Source organism: Bactrocera dorsalis, chromosome 2, assembly GCF_023373825.1.
Source record: "Bactrocera dorsalis isolate Fly_Bdor chromosome 2, ASM2337382v1, whole genome shotgun sequence".
Taxonomy (NCBI): Eukaryota; Metazoa; Arthropoda; class Insecta; order Diptera; family Tephritidae; genus Bactrocera; species Bactrocera dorsalis.
The window spans coordinates 38,357,373-38,379,653 of record NC_064304.1 but is presented as its reverse complement, the minus strand read 5'-3'; the positions used below and the strand labels follow the sequence as shown (position 1 = coordinate 38,379,653).

General features: G+C 34.3%; 2 protein-coding genes and 1 long non-coding RNA gene across 15 annotated transcripts in view; 1 reads left to right on the top strand and 2 right to left on the bottom strand.

Moving 5' to 3' along the window:
* LOC105226425 (uncharacterized) overlaps positions 1–8,734 on the bottom strand; it is a 206,607-nt gene extending 197,873 nt beyond the window's left edge. For all 4 annotated transcript variants that reach the window (XR_007422007.1, XM_049450349.1, XM_049450350.1 and 1 more), the window contains exons 1-4: positions 8,486–8,734; positions 8,168–8,425; positions 7,883–8,099; positions 7,155–7,284 (exon numbers count right to left, since the gene is read on the bottom strand). Coding sequence is in view for 3 of the 4 variants with exons in the window: in XM_049450349.1 (XP_049306306.1) it covers positions 7,155–7,284; positions 7,883–8,099; positions 8,168–8,425; positions 8,486–8,550 (670 nt within the window). In the remaining variant the exon portion in view is untranslated. The remainder of the gene's footprint in view (positions 1–7,154; positions 7,285–7,882; positions 8,100–8,167; positions 8,426–8,485) is intronic.
* Positions 8,735–8,897: 163 nt separating this feature from the next.
* On the top strand, positions 8,898–11,120 carry LOC105226380 (uncharacterized). Of its 3 annotated transcripts, XR_007422009.1 has the most exons (4): positions 8,907–9,288; positions 9,407–10,088; positions 10,140–10,195; positions 10,259–11,120. It is a non-coding gene; the product is annotated as an uncharacterized LOC105226380 (long non-coding RNA). The 3 variants fall into 3 exon arrangements; XR_007422010.1 differs by having other exon boundaries at positions 8,898–9,295; positions 9,407–10,195; XR_007422008.1 differs by having other exon boundaries at positions 8,905–9,288; positions 9,407–10,195.
* Positions 11,121–13,216: 2,096 nt separating this feature from the next.
* Positions 13,217–22,281, bottom strand: part of LOC105226381 (ABC transporter G family member 23) — a 132,206-nt gene continuing 123,141 nt past the window's right edge. For 7 of the 8 annotated variants that reach the window (XM_019990317.3, XM_049450370.1, XM_049450374.1 and 4 more), the window contains 9 exons: positions 22,026–22,174; positions 21,177–21,318; positions 18,453–18,545; positions 18,172–18,357; positions 17,897–18,095; positions 17,555–17,804; positions 17,346–17,406; positions 15,998–16,329; positions 13,217–15,825 (listed from right to left, as the gene is read on the bottom strand). In XM_019990317.3, the coding sequence (XP_019845876.1) occupies positions 15,651–15,825; positions 15,998–16,329; positions 17,346–17,406; positions 17,555–17,804; positions 17,897–18,095; positions 18,172–18,357; positions 18,453–18,545; positions 21,177–21,318; positions 22,026–22,174 (1,587 nt within the window). In that variant the 3' untranslated portion in view covers positions 13,217–15,650. The remainder of the gene's footprint in view (positions 15,826–15,997; positions 16,330–17,345; positions 17,407–17,554; positions 17,805–17,896; positions 18,096–18,171; positions 18,358–18,452; positions 18,546–21,176; positions 21,319–22,025; positions 22,175–22,281) is intronic. The other variant, XM_049450369.1, reaches the window with a different exon arrangement.

The following is a 22,281-nucleotide window of genomic DNA, read 5'->3' as shown; positions in this document are numbered from 1 at the left end:
AAATAATTAATTATTGAAGAGACGGAAATTCGTTTGCAAGCGGCCGCATGCCAACACACCTGGACCAAAGGTTGCAGAATTACACTGCGCTTCCGGGGCAAATGAAATTGAATGTCTAAATGGATGTGTGCTTGTGTGTGTGTGTTTTGTGGGTTTTCGGTTTGCCGAATGTCTGTCTAACGGTTGTCTATTGAAATTTTTGCGCCTGTTAATGTTGCAACAAATGTGTAACCACCGTTAACTATGCAACAACGCCGGCCCAACAACAATCCGTGTAATGCATGCATTTTTCATGCTAAATTTCAATTGTTTGCCAGCGCAAATGGCCGTTGTGCATTCGAAATGCAATACGATTGATTTTTAATAGCGATTTTCCGTAGGCTGGCCACACCAACTCAGCGCCAGCGCATGCCCCAGGCGAGCTGTGGCAGGTCGGGGTTGTGCTGCGTTACGAGGGTAGCACTGAGGGGCAATAAGCCGCAGTGTTTGTTGAAAAAATCGCATATCCGTGCAGTATTTTAGCAACCTTAATGCCCTAACTCAATTTTTTATGCCAACACACACACACACTCACATGCATACATGCAAACAAGCGTTGGTTTGCAACTTGGCATAGCTGCAAGCTTTGCGCTGTTGCTGTTCGTTTTGTTGTTGTAACATATCAAATATCACGGTGTTAATTGCAAAGCTATGCACTAAACACACATGCGTGCACACGCATATTTACTTAAATCCCGTTATGCATTATTAATGCAAATTAAGCGCGATTTCCATGTTCAGTTTGTGGTTGCGACGCCAAAGAGATTTTCAGCGATTTTTCCCACAGATTTTTTTAATGCGCACAATTTTGGCAATTTTTTTCGCGGAATATTTTTTTGACGATTTTTTTTTTTGTGAAGATATTCGCTTTTATTTGTATTTTTATACCCTTTACAGTGTATATCAAGTTTGCCACGAAGTTTGAGGAACGAAGGAAATGCCGTAGACAGATCAGACGATCAGAAATTTTACGCGCATCCTCTTTTCTCCAAGAATCTGTTCATGTGATGAAAGCGCCGATATCGGATCACTATAGTATATAGCTGCCACACAAACTAATTGAACAAACTCAAGCTCTTGTAGGGACATTTTGTTTATTTGACGAGATATCTTTATTAAATTTAGATTTAGAAGGGTAAATATCTGGTCGGTTGTTGATTTGTCGGGTCTAAAGCCACACTGATAAAGTCCAATCAGTTTGTTGATGGTGAGCTTTAATCTTTCACACAATACGCTCGATAGAACCTTATACGCGATGTTAAGAAGACTTGTCTTATGGTAGTTTGCGCAGATAGTTGGGTCTCACTTTTGGTGAATTGGGCAGAGCGCACTAAAATTCCAATCGTCGGGCATGCGTTCGTCTAACCATATTCTACAAAGCAGTTGTTGCATGTTCCTTATCAGTTCTTCTGCTGCATTTGAATAGCTCGGGCGGTAATCCATTGGCCACCGCTGCTTTATTGTTCTTCAGACGTGTAATTGCTATTCGAACTTCTTCGTGGTCTCGGACAATGGAACGCCTGCTTCATCGTCATCGAATAGGGAATTGGATTCACCATCTCCTGGTTTCATGCTTTGAGAGCCATTCAGCCAGAATTGAAATGTTCCCTCCATAATTTTAGTATGATCTGGGCATCGTTTACTAGGTCACCTCTGGGGATTCTACAAGAGTATGCTCCGGTCTTAAAACCTTCTGTTAATCACCGCATCTTTTCGTAGAACCCCTGTCGGCCAGTTCTTCATACTCACGTATTTCGGCCTCCCTCTTTTTTTGTCAGCAAATGCGTCTCGTTTCCTTCTTCAACATATACAAACTGTACGATCAAAATCACACACCATCTCCGAATAAATTATTCAGATCGAACAATTATAGCACATATGTACATGGCTGCCATACACATGGACCGATTAAGATTTAAACAACCCTTTCTTGCCGTACGAAATGCACCTGTGAAGGGCATTATAGCTTCGGTTCAGCCAAAGTAAACATTTGTTTTTGTTTTATTTGTATGAAAACTTAAATTTGTTATGAAACCGACACCCTGTTTTTGTTGGCGCTTGTTAGAAAAATGTAAAAGCGAAAGCATAAAGAAACGCTTAATAGGTTTTTAATATCATAATTGCTGTACATAACTACACACATATGTATGTATGTTTGACCATATAAGAATCACTTAAATTATGCATTTTAATGCAATCGCTGTTTTATTTTTTCACGCCACTGTATTATGCATGTGCTTTTCACACTAATGCGGCGGAAGTTGGAAAAAAACACCTAAAGTGCCCACAGAGGCTCACACATACTTGTGTGGATATGCACTAAATTGCAGAAAAAATTAAGCAAAATTATTTAACGGTATTTTTTCGGATTTCCCAAAGTGTTAAATGTTATTTTTATTAACGAAAATTCCATTTGTGTTTGAGTTCGCCAGCGCTTGGCGCATAACCTCTATAACTCAAAACCTCCAAATTAACTATTTTTAGTGGAATCGGTTAGTTTTATGGGAAAAATATACAGAAATTATTATTTTTTTTTTTACTTTTTATTTATAACACATATAACACAAAAAAAGGGAGTGTACAGCTTACAGGAAACAATGAGTAACAGTGATAACGAAAGTGGGCAAAATTATGAGGTAAAATGGAAATCCTTCAGGACAAATGAAAGTTCTTGAAAACAATAATTTTGTCTTTTTTTGGTATAGCATAAAGCTAACCCGCACTTTTTTCACACCACCGTAGTGAGTGAACGCGGTCACATTTCGGATTTTGCATCGGGATTTTTTTTCCGCAAACATTGAGGCCAAGTGCCAGACTTTCACTGAATGAATGAAAAGGCTTCATTGGAAAAAAGTAGAACGGCACCTTAGTTTGGTGTTTTGCTTATGCTTGATATATAGGATATGGAGTAGTAGACATACATTTTTTTCCTATTTATTTTCATTATTGCCTTGACAAGACGAAAAAAATTACTACGAGTAGAATTTAGAAAGGTGAAACGGTTTGTTGCCTGTGGTCTACCATACGTTATAGAGGGTTAAGTAATGGATTATATTTGTAGCTCAAAAATTCGTTTGTCATTCGAAATTAAAATAAATAAATGCAAATGTGCGCAAATATTTTTATAAAGAGCTTTTTTTTCCTAAAGTCGTAAAAATTGCATGAAAATCATCTTGAACAAAATAATTAAAAAAAGATTTTTTTCCGAAAAATTAGTATTATTAGCAGAGTGTTGTTGTGTAATTAGTAAATTGTGTGCGCGTAAATATTTATTATTTTCAATACATTACTTCTCAATAAAAATATATGTATGTACATTAGAGTGGGTCAATTTTTTCTTGACAAAGCGGTTATCAAATTCGTAAACTACGATGAATTCTAAGAAAATTTGCCCAAGAAACCATGGGTCTAAAATGAAAATCGAGCTTCCGGTTTTTAGCGAAAAAATTTCGTATATTGTATTTTGTAAAAAAAAATCCAATTCCTATTCCACTGTCGATTGTTTGCTTGTTTTGTAGCTATCGAAGCTAATTTGATCAAATTTGATACGTGATGTTGTATTTAAGCAGGAAAAAGAATTCGACAATAAAGAGATTTTTTACAGGGGTGCGTGCCACTGCCACCACTTATGAGTTCATATGTATATCTCTGGAACCACCCCACCGATTTCGTTCAAATTTGGTATAATTATTACACAATGCCTACTTAAGGGATATCTGAGAAAAAATGATCGAAATCCGGGATAATAACCACGCCCAACCTCCCATATAACGGTATTTATTTTGAAAACAAACTAAAGATCAGAAAATTTTAATAACTGTTTGAAGGGAAACATACTTGAGTTTGTGTATTCGGTGTTGTATTGCAGCCAGACAGAAACTCCGACTATATGAAAACTTGGCATGTCACCGCCCACTTTATGAGTGCATATGTTAAAATCTCTGAGAAACTACTTTATCGATTTCGTCTAAATTTGGTACACATTTATAGATTGTGCCTAGTTAGGTGGAGATTATGACAAATGATTAAAATTGGGCACAAACTACGGCCACCTCGCCCATATAACGGTATTTTTCTGTACGGTCACTAGCTTTATGTTTTCGACTCTAGTACGGTTGTTACGTCATACTGTCTTCCTTTTCATTTAGTAAAAAAAAAAAAATCCAAATTCATTCCAAAAACAAAATAAAAAAAGCTGCCTATATGACTATCTGGTTGTTAAAAAGAACTTAAGCTCTTTTTCGATCTGGTTGGTATTTGCTGTGGCGAACTGATTGAAGTCAGCAATACTGGCTACGGAAAAACGGCATATGACGACGGTTCAAAGTGGCTGGTTAGACAGACCATTGCCACTGGTTTGTTTTTGCTGGTTACATTTAATGGAGGAGGAAACATATACTTTTATTTCTTTACAGGGTCACAAACGTTTTATTTCTTAAAAATTAGAAAACCTATGAGACTTTTACAATATCTTGTGTATTGATGATTTAATGGCCAATTCTCATAAAAAACTTTTTCTAACGTTAACCTAAGACAATCAAAACTTAGACCATTATGCTATACAGCTTTTCTAAAGCTCTTGAAATTTCCTTTCGATCAAATCCAGACATAAAACCACTTTTGTTAGATTTCTTAAAAGATTCAATAACATTTTGAATGTTTAAATTTGTTGTAGAGCACTTTCTACAAAATTGCCAAGTATATAGAGATCTTAAGATCCAATATTGATATGCATCACAAAAAGAACGCTGATGAGAAGGTGTAGCAGCACCTCTACGGTCACTGCTTGATGTTTTCGGCCCCAGTAGTTGTTACTATTTTCCATTTCATTTATTGAAAAAAAAAAAACAAATGAAAAGTTTCTCGTTAAAAACCGGAAGCTCCATTTTGATTTTAGACCCATGGTTTCTTGGGCAAATTTTCTTAGAATTCATCGTAGATTACGATTTTGATAACCGCTTGGTGCATTTTTTTTGCTCCATACAAATTGACCCACTCTAATGTACTTGTTTCCGCACAATTTATGATTCTCATTCGAATAACAACAACAAAAGCTTTTTTAGATGAATTTCTATCTGTTGGAAGCTTTTTTTGCAATTATTGAAACTCTGTTTATGGTCGAGCGCGATGTTGAAATCGACGCCACCTAACGGTAGCAGAAAGAAACGGAATGGAGGCAACAGTTGTAGCAGCTGAATGATATAAAAAAGGCCCGTTTCTTACGTCTAATCTACAAAAGCATGAAGTTACTCGGGTCTCACTTAGCAACTTGAGCTATTCGTTTACTGTTGTTGTAATTGTCTGGAGAAAAGTGCAAAAGCAAGGGTAGATACAGAAAAGGTGCTGTTTTGACGGAATCGGTCGGACCAAAGAAATGTGAGGATGCATCAAAGAGGTAGTTAGTGCCATGAATGGACTCTTTTTTATTAATCACGACATATGTTTGACATACGTATATAAGGGTCTTTTCTGGATAAGTTAGTGTTTAATCTACTACAGTGTCCAGAACCAAGTTACGAAAGGGTCACCCTGGTTACACACGACAACTTGAGTTCACGTTCTACGATGGGTAGTGTTACGACTTCAAGTTCGACATTCTCTAGGTGAGGGTCAATGAAAGTGATTCCTCTCTACTCTGTGAATCGCATATAGTACACGTCTGTGGTTAATTTCGTCCATAATTACGACAGTTCTGTAGTTCGTCGACGTATTGCAGAAACGTTCTGTTGAAGTTCATAGGAGGCTTCAATTAGATGGCTACAAGGACGATTTCTAGGAAAGCGTGCAGACTTCGTTATATAGATGCTTTAAAGGAGACATCGAAAGACATGCCGTAATAATTCGAAATGCGGTGTTCTGACATGTCTGTATCTTTTTCAGCTGCTTCCTACTTCAACCAGACGACCGTAATTGAGCTAGCTGTGGTGTTATTTGATTGCCTTGACGGTGGCCAGCAACGTTTCTTTGTCCTTACCCCAGGTGCTGTCGGTTAACTACTTGAGGATCTTATAGCGGCTCTGTACTTTAGTAATGATAGCGGTCGTATGTGAAGTGAACGAATACAATCGATTCCAGTGCCCCATGTCAATATCATGCAATTAGTTATCCGCAAAAGCGCCTCATTTTGTTGGTTGAGAGACTTTCAAGATTTAAGAACTAAACAGTTGTGCGAAGAGGACCCCACCCTGCTACCCAACTGTTTAATTATTATTAGCTTAGAATTTTGAGCTTGAAAAAGGGATGATTGACGAACCCTCAGTTAATTAATGGTCTATCCCTTTAGCTCTGGAGGAAGCGTGGATTCTTCAAAATCTACTAATAGCATTGATTGACAGTGTCAAATGCTTTTGACAAGTTCAACGCTACATAAATTGTGCTCTAATATGATGATTTTTGATTGAAACCATGAGTAGTCTGTGACTTTACTAAGTACTGTGTTGTGGTGTGTGACTAGAAAAAGAAGCGTTGATAGGTTTTAGTAGTGCGATCATTCTTCCGACTTTCCACATATCGAGTATGCGAATACTGGTCAGAAACAAGTTGAGCCCTTGGTGAAATACTTTACTCCCGCCGAGCCTAGGTGCTTGAGCATCCACAAGATCGTCATTGTCCACTTTGTGGCATTTTAACAAAGCTGAAGTTTCACATCTACATATCTGTCATAGATAAAAATAAGCCTTGGGCCCGTGCTTGAAAGAAGAAGAATGAGAAATAGGACGAAAAGACAGAGTCAATTAATCTGCATTTCTTTAAATTAATAATGTTTTCGGCAGTTTGGTGGAATCAATAATTCGTTCACATAACAGTCGGCTCGACAGCATTCCTGCAACTTACTTCAGGTATGTTTTTTTGCCGCTAAAACAACAACAACGGAATCAATACTTCATTCCCACTACAGTCGAGTAGGTGTAACTGGAACGGAGCCGGACTTTTATTTGATTGGGCAACTCGAACACTCGAAAATATACATTTTTTTTTTAGTTTCACTTCAATTAGTGAAACACCAACAACCAAATATAATTTATTTCACTTGAAACGTTTTCTTTAAAAAAACACCTCCGCATTTTTTAAACCTCAGGGTGTGTGTGGGTATATGTGAGTACTATAACACTTACCAAATGCCTTGCTTAGTCCATGTTTGGCCATCAAACTCTTATTGCGCGAATTTTCAATTAGACTGATGCAGTTTTGCGCAGAGCAGCGACGTTTTACCGCGCACTCGACGCCAATATTTGCCATGAAAGCCTACAAAACAACCAAAAAAACAAACAACAATTAAAAAAAAAGGAAAATACTCGAATAGAGCTGTGGGAAAAAAATTCGAAGAGTCAAATGCAATTATAAAAGAGGAACGGCGTGTGTAAAGGGTAAAAAATATGTCGCCAAAACAGTCGCGCTCATCTATAGTAATTAAGAGAAATGTACATAGCGAGATTGCGTTTTATTTGCTGTCTGAAGTACTATCGTGAAAGGCAGCGAATGAGTATACATTTTGTGAAAATAACGTTGCAATTCATCAGCGAGGTCACAACAGAGCAGTTTTTTTATTATCGTAGAGATGGTATTTGACTCTTTACGCCTGACTGCTCAAGATATTTGAGTTAACGTAACCCTATTTTTAAAAATTCAACGTAACCCGAGTGATACCGAATTTTAACGGGTAATGGAATAAGAACTCGACAGATTTTCTAATTTCCAAAAAGTATTTTGAACTATCAATCATTTTTAGATATCGCACAATTGGAAATTTGGTCAATTTTAGCATGTGAGAGCGAAACGGTTAATACAAATCCAAATCTAGAGAAAATTTACTATCCAAAACTTAAATTTTAGTTAAGCATACCTCAAACAGTTTACAGGATTCACTGTCCGTCAACCCCACTTGCAAATATTTTCCAAAATTTTTCACAAATTCACATAAAGTCTCGCATAGCTGTGTCTCCTTACGTTGAGCTATAGTTTGCAGGCAGGGCAATAAACGTACAGCATACCATTTAATATTACGTTCTCTTATTTGCGGGGCATAGTAGGCAAATAAATTTAAACAGATGCGCAACGAGCTGAAATGTAAACAAGTAAAAACGCCAATAAGCTTATTTAGTTTTATGGTGATAAGAAATGCACAAACCGTTGGTTGCCATTGCGCTTTATTTCGCCGTATAAATCCATCAGTATGCGACTGACACGTGTTTTTTCCAGTGCACGAAATATGCGATTCAGATTTTCCTCCGCATTCATGCGCACCACAGGATCCAGATCTTCACAAAACAGCAGCAACACGGTAGTCGCCGTATTAATGTGGGTGGCATAATTTATGTGACCTGCCAGCCCCGCCGACATGATGCACTCGGCAATATGTTGGAAGTACGTAATCTTCTCTTTTTGACTAAAATTATGTTAAACTGGTTAAATTGTTGGCAAATGCATTTTATTGCATGAAACTCACCTGCATTCCGTATTGCGTAGCTGCTCAACATAGGAAGTGAACTGATTTAAAATAGATTTGTCCATATTAATATTTTGCTATTAATACGAACAAAAGCTGCAAGTTTAAGCGTTTAGTAACTAGTTTGTAGGCATTTCTCTACGCTTTAGATAAAATATTTTGTAAATTTACACAAAATTACACAGAAATATTAAGTGAGTAATCTGATAATTGTTGCACACCTTTTCGTATTTTTAAACAACTTTCGCTTTGATCCGGTGGTTCGTAGTGATGCCATGTGACGTGAATTTGCTGATAAACATTAGAAGCTATAAAAAAATGTTGGAAAAAGGGATGAGAATTTTAATTCTGCGTACATATCAAGCAAAAGTACATTTAAGTTATAAATTCTAGTATAATAGAAACTATAATAAGCTCGTATTAACATAACTTTTGCAAACTAAATGTAATTGGTGCTTGCTTTAAAAAACTGTGGGAATATTTTGTGGAATTTTGGAGTTGCAGGATTTTCATAACAGCTGAGTGGAATGAAAGAGTAATGAAATACATAAACAAAAACAGCTGTTGCGAGAAAAACACAAATAAGAAGTGGCAGATTAATTGTAAAATAAATGCAATATTGTTCTTGTTTTAAAGATGGAATCGTTGTGTTACCAATTAAATATTAGGTTAGTTTATGGCGGTTGATAAATATTATTAATATAAGTACAAAGAAAAGTCTAAATTGTAATGAATAAAATATGTTCTCAGACGTTTATTACTATTCAATAGTAAAATATGATAAATTCCTTACGTCTAAGCAAGTAAGTAGTAAGTATATGTAGTTGGATAGAAATTCAAGATAGAAATTACTGAAAGCAATTGCAGATTAAAAACGCCAACAAAGCTCTTGTAATTTATTTAACTATGTATTCCTTCAAGGGAAAGTGTCAACTTGATGGCCTGCTCTCCTTCACCCCGCAAATGACAGGGGTGGACTATTGCCAAAGTACAGAACAGCAAAGTCCTCAAGTCGTTAGCCGGCAGCTCAGGTGGAAAAGCATTGTTGGTAATATGCAAGGTAATCGGGTGGGGTGGACGGTCATCACCTATTTAGCACCGTAGTTCGTAAACATCGTGTTTGCAGTTGTCAGCTTGATGCTGAGCCGCCTGCAAGGAGCATTAAGAGGTTACCTATTGTTGTTCTCAAACAGAATACTAGAAGGCAACTAACTTTAGTCACGCACTGACCGTCATGGCTCCACAGTAGAGTCATTTACGCCTTCATCGAATTCCTCCCGCTCAGTAGCGTACACCGTTTTACTCAGAAACTTTATAGTTACCCTTGCACAACTGCGTTTTGGACACTGTAACACTTATCCAGAATTGATCCCACATATAGGGATTATTGCGCAAGGGTAACTCGAAATTCTCTGGGCAACACTGTGGTGTAACTGAAAGTATGTACATTCTGAGTACAATAGGTTCCCGTATGACTACCCAGATCTTTGCAAGCCCAATCAGAAACAGAATATTTGCTGGGACTACCGTTAGAAGACTTCGATGAGAACCAACTTGAACCTTACAGCCCAAGCGGTGATTAGGTAGCCACATCAACAGAAAAGTACCATATAAGTTTATTTACCGCAGCAAGTACATTTATAATCCATTTCAGAGATTCTTGGACCGTTGAAAGATGTTTTACAAAATCAAAAGATTAGGAAAAGCTCTGTAAGTAGATATAATAGATAATATGTGTTCTACCATTATATTACCAATATTTATTTCGAACAGATATCAATTCGTGAAAAGCAGTGCATCATCAATTTAATACAATTAACTTAAATGTATGCCCTTTTTGGCAATAGCAATTTAACCTGCTGAATCACTGAAGGAGGTGTTGTTAGTGAGGCCACAGAGACTTTGAAATTCATGTCGGGTGCGTGCAAACAAAATAGCCGCCTCATGGACCCATCCTAACGCGGATTAGGTACCCGTTACAACAACAACAAATAACTATCGGGCATTCCAAAGGACAAAACTGGTCTATGGATTGTTCGACTAACGGATTAACTTTACCAATGGAGAATACTGCCCAGTAAAAAAGTTTCTTTTTTATGATTTTTTATATTTTACGCTTTTTGTTAGACATTTCTTGAGTGTACGTTCTGTATTGTCTTCAATTATTACAATAATTATCATTCTAAATAGGCGATAATTGCATAATCAGCCTTATTTAGCAAACTATAATCTGTTGAAGTACTATATTCAGGAATACAAAAGTGTTTATAATATCTACATACATACATATATACGTTTGTAGATACCATTCAAAATCAATCACTTGTTTCTATTCGTGAAGTAAACACGCCCATTAATGAGTGTGCAATTGGTGTAATTACTTTCAAATATACTTATTTATGATAATTATTTATAATTATATTTGTTTAATTGCTGTAATAAAGGCCTAACAGAATGATAATTTATTTTTGAGGTTTAGGCAGCCTAGAACCTTCAAAAATGCTTAATTTTAATGGTTTATTCTGGGAAATAAGAAAAATTCGGTCTTTTGTCTTTTAGGCTTGATTAAACATGTATTTGATAAAAAAAAAAATGTTGACATTTCTTAGGGGCTATGAGGGCAATCCTAGAAATCCTAGAAGGGCCTGTTAGAGCGGAGATGTTTCTAGGGACTCGTGTTATCTGGCACAAAAGCAAATTAGATCTTTATTCACAATAAATTTTTTAGTAAAGTACATTCTGGCGTAATTGAAACAACATCAATTTTTCTTCAAATGTTTTCTCTATAAAAATTGTTTCAGTAAAAGTTATAAAAAAAAGCAAATGGCAATAATAAAATAATTAAAAAATAAGACAGTGTAACTCTGGAATTAAAGTTAAAATGTAAACCGGATACTTGCGATAACCACCGAGTACCATCGCGTTCTGAACAGAAAGTTGTTTTACGTCCTGAGCGTGACTGAATTTAACGCTACAGTAGCATATTTGTAAGATTTGGTTTTTTTTTACAAATTTAATCATGTATTTTAAAAATCTTAGAACTACCTTGCTCTAATGGGTAAATGGGTATAAAATGTTTAATCAAATAGATATGAAGCATGTTGGTAGAATGACCTTCGCCCTACACTTGAGATGTTATACATATATGCCGTTATTCATTCAGTATTGTTACGATATCTTTATGTACTGTTAAGCAAAGTGTAAATATAATCACAATTTCCCGATACCATCATTTTTCAAAACAACATTCTCAGTGTTACTGTGTATTCTACTCACGATTTGTCTCTCTATGCACGTTTGTGGAATATAAATCTTTATTTTGTTGAATTATTTTAAAATAAACTATTCATAGAAATGTATATATGTATATGAATATATCTATATTATACAAAGCAACAATAATCCCAATTGATAAAATTAATACTGATCAATTTGCTCCAAGTATTGGAGGTTATGTAAATCACTGTAATCACAACAATATTTGTTGGATATTTTTTGTTTTTCTTCTTTATTAGCGTTATACTGGTTATAGCCGAGTTTATAACAGCGCGCCCGTAGTTCTTCCTTTTCACTGTTCCAAATGTAGCTAAGTTCTTCCCCACCTGTTCTTTCCAATGGTGTGGAGATCTTCCGCTTCCTCTGCTTATCCCGTTGTGTACTCCGTTGAATACTTTCAGAGATGGAGCGTAACCCTTGTCCCTTAATTCACTGAACCATGTCAATGCGATATTTGCCGTGGATAATTTGCAAAGGACCATAAATCGTCCGCAGAACCTTTCTTTCGAAAACTTGTAACGTCGACTCATCAGATGTTGTCATCGTCCATGCCTCTGCACCTTATAGAAGGACGGGAATAAGGAGTGACTTATACAGTTCTTAGTTGCCTACTTAGTCCAAAACAGCACCTGTTGGCAAGAGTTATTCTGCTTTAGATTTCGAGGCTGACATTGTTAATGTTGGGTCCAAGATAGACGAAATTATGTACAACTTCAAAGCTATGACTGTCAACAGTAACGTGAGAGCCAAGTCACGAATATGACGACTGTTTATTTAAAGACAGGAGATATTTCGTGGTGGATGCCATAAAACCGTAGCTTCTGACGAATCATAAACGAAGTGTGTGGTCTGGCGTTGTCCTGGTGGAGCATTATACCCTTCCTATTGGCCAATTCAATCCCACCAAACATACAGCAAAACCTTCGACCACTATCGTTTTGGTTTAATATTGTCATATGTGATACATTTTTCGTCGCCAGTCACCATCATGGGTCGAGTTCGTTCCGTTTCAGCATCATCAATTCTTTTTGTGTATCCAGCCTTCTGCAGATGGTTTAAAATGGTTTGGAGATTAACTTCCATCCTTTGGTCTAACACGATGTTTGCAATGATTTGATCGGTATTCGTTGTCACAGGTCTTCCGACGGGTGGCTTATCCATGGTGCCGAAACTGTCTATAACTGTTGAACGCAATATCCAAACTAATTATACATAGCGTCGTATTGTAGGTTATGTCAAGACCTTTCAAAGATGTATAGTATTGCCATACACGAGCTCTGTAGCGCATATAAGGCCTATCCCCATACACATAGAAATGATGAGTATGATAACCTGAGTCGATTTAACCACGCTCGTCTGTCTGATCCACATGTCGTATGTCGGCCTATTCTAGAACTCGTATTAGAGAGTCTAAGAGTCTCTAAGAGTCTGAATGTACTAAAGATACACGCTTAATCATTTTAAATTATTAAATTTTTATTTTAAATTATTTTATTTGACTTTCACATACAAACATACAAGATAAACTATACATTTTACATATATATTTATATATAAGTAATTGTGTTTAATTACATAGGTATTTAAAAATGTACTTGTATAGTATTGCTATGTAATCATATGTGCAAACATGAATGCATTTTTTGCTTGCAAACATATGTCAGGCGCCAAAGAATTCAGAAACCAATAACAGTAATTAAGTATTTATTATATAATTTCATTACATATTTCTTTTCTTTTTTACAAAAAAATTCAAGGAAATTAATATAATCACAGTCCTTTTGTGTTAGATAATGTTAGCGAAAAGACTCGAAAAAATGTGAAAAATAAAATTAATATTTATAGAAAATTGGACAGCAATGCGAAAGTCTAAGTTCGAAGTTCGTTTCATAAAGAGATTAAGCAAGTAAATCGTTCGGGCGACACGAGTGCCGACGAAAGTTACATATGAGTAGGCGGAAGGTATTTCAACCAAATAATAAGCGAGAGTAGTGTCGAAGTGAGAGAGTAAGTAAGCGCGAGTGAGAGAAAGTTAGTTTGAGAGTGAGTTAGAGCGAGCGCGCATAAGAGAGCGTGTGATAGCAGCTTATAAGAGAGTGCGTGAAAGAGTAAGTGGAGAAATAAGCTATATTCCGACTAATTCGTTGTTGTTGTTATTATATTATTTCTGATTTTTTGTTTTTTGCTCTTATTGTTGTTATTGTTTTCGCTTTTGTGTATTACAATAATGCCTTCTTTACAGTTTTTTTCTGTTTTTACTTAGAAGCTTACATTTTGGTAAATTGCATACACAATTATTTACAAAGGAAGTTATAAAACTTGGCTTAAATTAAGAAGAAGATAAACGTAATAATTATTATTAATACAACCTAAACCTTAAATCATTCCTAAATTAAATTAGAATATTTTGTAAAAACAAAAAAATACATTTTTAGTGAAGAAAATAACCAATAAACTAGGAAAATCCTGCACACGCACACACCAACAACTGTGTGTTCGGAGTGTATAAACGCCTGCGCATGCGCCAACAAGTGCGCTAAGCGCTTATTCGCTTTGCTGGCAAACATGAGTCATGTTGGGCGAAAGCTTTACCGAAAAGCTTAAATATTTGTGAAAGCGTTGCCAGTTTGAGTACAATTTTAGTATGGTTTGCCGTTAACCGAAATTCGAAAAAGTGAAAAAAATTTAATTTTTTTAATTATAGAAATTAATTTTTTAATTTTTTTTTAATTCTTTGATTTTTTTAAATTTTTAAAAATAAATATTTATCGAAGTTCGAGAATATGAAAAAAAAATATTTTTTTAAATTTGTTTAATTAAAGAAATTAATTTAAAATTTTCTTAAATATTTTAATTTCTTTAAAATTTTAAAAATAAATATTTATCGAAATTCGAGAATGTGAAAAAAAATTTTAAATTTGTTTAATTAAAGAAATTAATTTTTTAAATTATTTTTTAATTTTTTAATTTCTTTAAAATTTTAAAAATAAATATTTATCGAAATTCGAGAATGTGAAATAAATTTTAAATTTGTTTAATTAAAGAAATTAATTTTTTAAATTTTTTTTTATTTTTTAATTTCTTTAAATTTTTAAAAATAAATATTTATCGAAATTCGAGAATGTGAAAATTTTTTTTTTAATTTCTTTAAACTTTCACAAATAAGTATTTACCGAAATTCGGGAATGTGAAATTTTTTTTTAATTTTTAAATTTTTTTAATTTCTTTAAATTTTGAAAAATAAATATTTACCGGAATTCAAGAATGTGAAAAAAAAAAATTTTTAATTTTATTTTAATTTTTTTTTTCATTTTCTAAACTTTTAAAATTAATTTCTTTAATTTTTTAATTAAAAAAACTTTTAAAATTTCCTCAAATTACACTGCGTGCTTTTTCTCACACTTTGTCTGTAATTTGAACTTTGTAGCTCTTCTGTTTATCTCCGCTTTTGATTTTTTGCGCGTGTGTGTGTATATGTATGTGCGAAATAAACTAGACAGTATGCTTAATATGAATTAATGCTAACATTAGGACAAGACACCTTAAACAATTGTTGTTGTTTTTGTATTTATACATATATTTTTCTTTGTTGTTGTTTTTTCTTTAATTAATATTTACTCTCTACAACTAAAAACTCAGCTACAATGCGATCGACACTTTTCCCTTTCCACAAGATCTCTTGTGCGATCTGCCAACCATATGAATGTACATACATATATACATAGATACAGTTTTGGATTCATTAAGCAATCCAATTTTGTTTTTCTTTGCTCTTAATTTCATTTCTGTACAATTTCTAGTATCGTAAGTTAATTGATAAAAAAAAAAATAATAGATATTAAATTAATTTGTTGTTCCCAATTTGCTGTTGCAAAAACCCGCAGTGTTTTTATCCACGTTTCGCTTGCAGCACCAACAGCGTCAGTATCAGGAAGCCGACGATCCACGCGAGCGTGCTCAGGAAGCCGGAATACACAGCCATCTCGGTGATCTGCCAGCCGCGCGTCAAAATCGAGCGCAGCGATGTAGTAGCGAGCGTTAGCGGCAGGCAAAGCGAAATGTATCTGTACAGTTGGATAGCACATAAATAACCGTTAGAGAGCAAATAAGGATAAAATTAACATAAATAACAGTTACAGATAACATTAATAACCATCAGAGCGCATACAATTAACAGTTATAGAGAGAACTAGTGAATAAACATGCGAAAAATCTATAAAAAAATCCCCAACTCACCGCAGCACGATAGGCATGCCTTCGATGGGCCAAATGACGCCCGATAACAGCAATGTTGGATAGAATGAGCCCAACGCCAATTGTATGGCGTTACGTTCCAACTCACATACCGATGAGATGAGGAAGCCAAAGCACATGCCGCACATACCCTGCAACAGTGTCAGCACGATCACCCAGAAGAGTTCGCCATTATTTGTTACACCGAAGACGACCAACATGAAGATAAGTACGAGCGTTGTTTGGCCACACATGACGACGAATTGTGTGATGACGTGCGAGAAGAGGATCTCACTGGGTGAGACGCCGGCGACCCAAGAGCGATCAAGTAAACCCTGAAAGTATTTAGAAAAGTTGAAATTAAAGTGGTGTGTGAGAACAAAGAGAAATTAATTTTTTTTTATTTTATTTTTTTAATTTTTTGGAGAAGAGTAAAATAGATCCGATAAACGTACTACTCAGCCAAAAATATTTAAGTAAGTCAGTTCAACAAAGCACAGGGCTTGAATTAGGCGCAAGAACTAAGTTTAAACATAGGACCTGTGTCCAACCCTACATCTTTAATGCCCGAATTAAAAACTCTTTCAGTTCAAAAAGTTCAGGTTTCCTTGGCTAATCGGCCCATATAAATCCACACTTTCATTCAAATAAAAAGATTCATCCAGAGTTTGTACTACGATCCAATTTTTCATTCGTGTGACTGAATACGAACCAGGTTCGATCAAGTATAGCCACAACATTGAATTAATACATCAACGGTTTTCTTAAGACATGCAATTAGAGCAACTATTCCGCTAAGCATTTTGAAAACAATTCCAATATTTTCGTTTTAGAAAGATGTTTAAAAGGACCTAAGAGGTCTTAAAGGTCTACAACTTTTAAACAATATCTCCAAGGCTGTCGATAATCCAAAATAAATATGGTCTTAAAGTCTTAAGGAGAGCCCAAACTTTCTAGTCAAAACCAAAGTCTTAGTCCAGATAATTAGACATCGACGAAGGTTTTAATAAGAGGTTTAGGTTAGAATGTATAGAAGAATGTATAGAAAAGTAATCTCTCTTTAATCCTGGTAAGTAAATGTTTCGATCCCAATTTTGACGAACTATTTGCACGAAAAATAAGTAAACAAGCGAAGGCAATAATTTTAGTTTCTGTTATATTGTGAGAAAGTTATTTCTTAAACTCTCCAACTGTTGTTATATATTGTTTTTGGTTCACATACGTGCTGAGGATCCGAACGAACTAACGATAAAAGCCAACAATTTTTTTGGCAAAGGAAATCAACTAAGTTTTATTTTCATTTCGCCTACGTCATATCCATTTACACTATGCGCAAAAAGTATGTACTCACCTCAGTGCGTTCGATGATTAAAGCGGATGACGTCAATGCAACAGCCAAGAAGAACACAATGCTATAAATTCCGATGACAAACAAAATCAATTAATAAAAACAAATAAGACTTTGAATGCCATTAAACAATTGAAAAAGTGAATGAAAAGTTAAACAAAAAAATAAATGTGCGGATTTCCTTTAAAGCGAATGCCACCGCCACTACTTACGTCAATATCACGCCGGGCGCAACGAAATCTGTGAATGATGGATTCATTGTGCCATAAATGGGTTCTCTGAATTGTATTGGCACATCGCCGAGCTTCGGATTGTTGCCGCATTGATCCAGTAAGTCCATGGCGAAAGCACGATAGGCCAGCTGTATGTCACGATTCAGCATAATACCGATTTGCTGATTTGACATGTCGAGCCACACTCTGATTTCCGACTGATCAATGGTCTCATCATCCGCGTCACGTCCTACAGAATGCAGAAGAGTGGCCAAAAACAGTTATAATAATGTGTTTTAAATAAATAGTTATTAAATAAAAATTCATAAGCTTTAAACATACCCAATGCCACACGCGCCACAAAAGCGTCCGTAAAGTTCTCCGTTATGTAAAGCACACCCCAAGCTTTGCCCACACGTACCGCATCTTTGGCCTCCTCCAAGTCCGTGTAGTATGTCTTTTCCATGGTGTCATTCAGATGGCTCAAATAGCGACAGCCGAGATTCGTGAAGTGGCAAGAGTCCTCCCAATGACAGATGTTCTAAGGGTTAAAAATAGAAGTCATTTATTTAGAATTGTCATTCGAAAACTTGCACTATGAGGGAACTTGAACTCACTGTGTTGTTCATTTCGCTGTTGACGATAGCCAAATTCAAGCCAGTCGGGTCACGTCCAATTGCCAAACAGAAGAGTATCACCTGCATAACGGGTAAAGCGAAAATGAACAGCATAACGCCGACATTACGCCACATACGCAGGAAGTTCTTGGTCAGCAATGCCTTCATTTTGCCCTTAGTTGTAACCTGCAAGCGAAATAATTCGAGGAAAAATGTTAGATAAATATTAATTCTCTTTTCGTGCCTGAGACTTGGCTAGGCTTGGCTTGAGTAGTGCTTACCTTACACAAGTTGGCGCAGCAATCCTGACAGCTCTCTTCATCATTGGGTTTGTTGCGTTTTATTTGTGGCGGATCGTAGGGTTCTTGATTTAACTGTCGGTGCAAAAATAGTGGTTTCGGTTTTTCGGGTTTTGATTTTTTAGTCATATAGTGTAAAGGAAATGAGATGATATCAATTTTTGTTTTTTAAAAAATAATGTTAGCGAAATTATTTTAAGAAAACTAAAGCTTCTATGAGACTCTCATAGGCGATGTTTTTAATCACAAAATCCTTAAAATATTTCTACTTCTAATAATTATTAAAATATAATAATTTGCAGTTAAGTTGTAATATTTTTGAAATATTTTTGGTTATTTGTAAGGGCTCACAATATTTAATTCAATAAAAACATAAAAGACCTTAGTATTGAAAGAAAGCTTGGTAAAGTTAAGCCAAACATCTGACAAAGCCTGAAAGAATAATCTCTATACCAAACTGAATTCTCAAAAAATTTTTAGTAACAACAGAAAAACTGACCTCACACGTTTCAAGTATCTCGGAATATATTGTAATAATACTTTCTGAGAGCCAAAAATGTTCTAGCTCTGTAGCTTTTAGAAAGACTTCGGTGAAATTCACCATAAAAATAAAAATTAATTTTACGTTTGCTATTTTTTGGAAACATTGTTCAAATTGTAACATATTTTTGATCAAATGTAACTTAACGAAAATAATCGACTATGAAAAAAATCGATAACATTAAAATAAAAAAAACAATACAGCGCAAATTAGAAAAAAGTTTAATAAAGTAAAGTGGGTATGATGCAATGTTATAATAAAATTATTATATTTCGGTCTTTTTCAACAACCGATAATAATTATACAACAAAATGAGCTTCTTTAAAAAATTTAAGAGATTTGGAGTGCGAGGAAAAGTGTATTTTCATTTGCAAGATGAGAGAAATATTTTAAAATATTTTTTTTTTAATTATTGGCTTGAAAAAATCATCGAAAACTATCGATAAATTTAAATTTTTTAAAACGAAATATTGAACCAAAAAAATTAATGCTATAGAGAGCAATGACTGGTATCGAATAAAGTTTATCGAAAATCTATAGAAAAGCTAAAACCGGTACTGATAAAAAGTTATCGAATAAAATTAACTAATAGTTTCTTCAAAATTTTACAAGGCAGAAACTTAAAATAATACTTTGTGAATTGTCTAAAGTATTTATCGATAAATTATCGATTACAATTTATCGAAATTACAAAAAATTCATAGAAAATTAATGATACAAGGAGCAATGGCTAGCTTTTAACTTTAATTAATAGAACAAAATTTATCGAAAAGATATAGAAAAGCTTTGTTAAAACTGTTGCTAATAAGAAATTATCGAACAAAATTAACTACAACGAGTTAATTCAAACTCAATTTAACACGGAAAAATTTAAAAAAAAAATTGTATAAATTGTCTAAATTATTTATCGATAAACTATTAATTTAAATTATCGATAACAAATTATCGAAATTACAAAAAAATCACAGATATCGTGAAATTTTTGTCTTTAAATGTATCGATTGAAATTTTCAAACGAAAATTGAGTAACCGTGTTAAAAATGATATTTAGAAAATGTTTTCTGAAATAAATTGTTTGTTTCCAGTTAAGCGACAAAAGCCAGCCATTGAAAATAAAATATTTATTGAAAAAATTATTTAGGAAATGAATTGATTATCTCAGGTGCCGATAATACCGAAAATGCTATTTTATCGATAAATTAAGTAATTTAAATATCGATAATTTATCGATCACTCAAAAGTTTAAAAATTTGATTTACGTTACACTTATCAAATAATATTATCATAAGTTATTTGAAAAACATATAAAAATAAATAAACAGAAAATAATAATCGATTGCCAGCAATTGAATATAAAATAGTTATTAAAAAATTTGTTTTATAGATCATTTTGTTAATAAAACTTTTCGATAATTTATCTATAAAATGAAATTAAATTTTTCGATAAGCCTTAAGTATATATAATTTATCGATGTTATACTTATCAAATATTAATACCATAAGTGATTAATATGTATCTTTATATATTATATCGATAATTTTATTAAGCAAAACTTTCGATAACTTATCGATAAATGTACATCTAATTTATCGATAACTAAGATTTTATAAATGTTGCTCTTATCATTTATTGTTACCATAAGTGATTGAAAATAAATATTTATATATTTTATCAATCATTTGAATTATCAAAACTTTCGATTAATTTATCGATAAACTTTATTTTAACATAAGATAAAACAAAATCTATTTATTATCGATAAATTAATTATCTTAATTATATCTAAAATTTGATAAATGTTATTTTGTCTTAATGTCTTATTAAATATTATTACCATAAGTGATTAAAAATTAATCTATATATATTTTGTCAATCATTTGATAAATTCGATAATTTATCGATAACAAAAATTTTAAAATTTGATAAATCTGATTAAAAATAAACCTTATAATCGATTGCTTGCTTAATATTTTTTTTTTAGTTTTGCAATTAACGAGACCTTCCAATCTCGCTGTTTCAAAGGGTTCTGAATGAAATTTAAAATTTTTCTCAAAAATCTCTTGCAGCGACAATATTAAAATAAAATAAAATAATTCATTTGAAATCACGTAGTAAACGATGAGATGAGCGACTATGAAATAATAATTCTACTTTTACAACAAACCGTAAAGACAGATCCATTCGATTCGTTGATCAGCACTTCTTTGCTCTGATGGAAGTTCAGTCCGACAACACCGCCTTCTTGACTCGAGCTGGGCTTATCCATTTTACTGCCGAATGCCATGGCATGTAATGAGATATTATTACTGTTAGTCGCCAAAATCACGAGCAATGAGCATAATTAAATCACAACAACCACAAAATAGAGGTAAATCGATTGCAATGTGAACCGCATAAATGAAATTATCGCCACAATCAGTGTTACCAACGCCATTAAACGAGCGATGAGTCACAAATTACGAGCCCACGCATACACACATGCAAATACATGCACATATGTATTGCGAGTACATATGTAGATGCATACAAACGGTTATGTGGATGGATCAACGCCGTGAAGAGCACAACAGCAACAACAACGAGGATGCCGACGGCGATTGCGCGCATCACGTATACAGGGTGAGTGGTGAATATGCGTTAAAATATGTGAAGAATAAGATAAAAACGAAGAACAAATCGTACATATGTATTAATTGATATTCATGCTGTGGCGTACAATGTTTGAATGACAATGATGGTTAGCTACAACAACTACAAACACACGCAAATACAAAAATGGCCAAAAAACAATGACGAACGTGCAAAAAAACTATGTAAATTTGAGTGTTTTAGGGGGCTTTTCAGCACGCCCAGATTCTAATGTTGCTAATGCCGCAATTTTGCTGCGTATGTGTGTGTGTCTGTTTAGTGTTGTGTACTTGTTGTAAACAAAACAAGACTATTAGTGGCAAGTATTATGAGTAGTTGCTCTAAACCTTAATTAACTAAGAAATAAATTGGACACGAAATTCACCTAAAGTTCACATTCGAGATTTCACCCTTCTGGCTTTGCATGCGCGACAACTTGAGGAAGACTTCCTCTAGACTGATGCATTTGTACATGGACAGCAAAACGCTTGGTGACTCCTCGGCCAGCAGATGACCTGAACGCATAAGACCGATCTACAAAACGAAAAAAACATAGGTTAATAAATAAAGATAACTAAAAGAAATCCCGCCTCCAGCGCATATCGCCACCCACTATTCTCCCCTTTCCCTACACAACATTC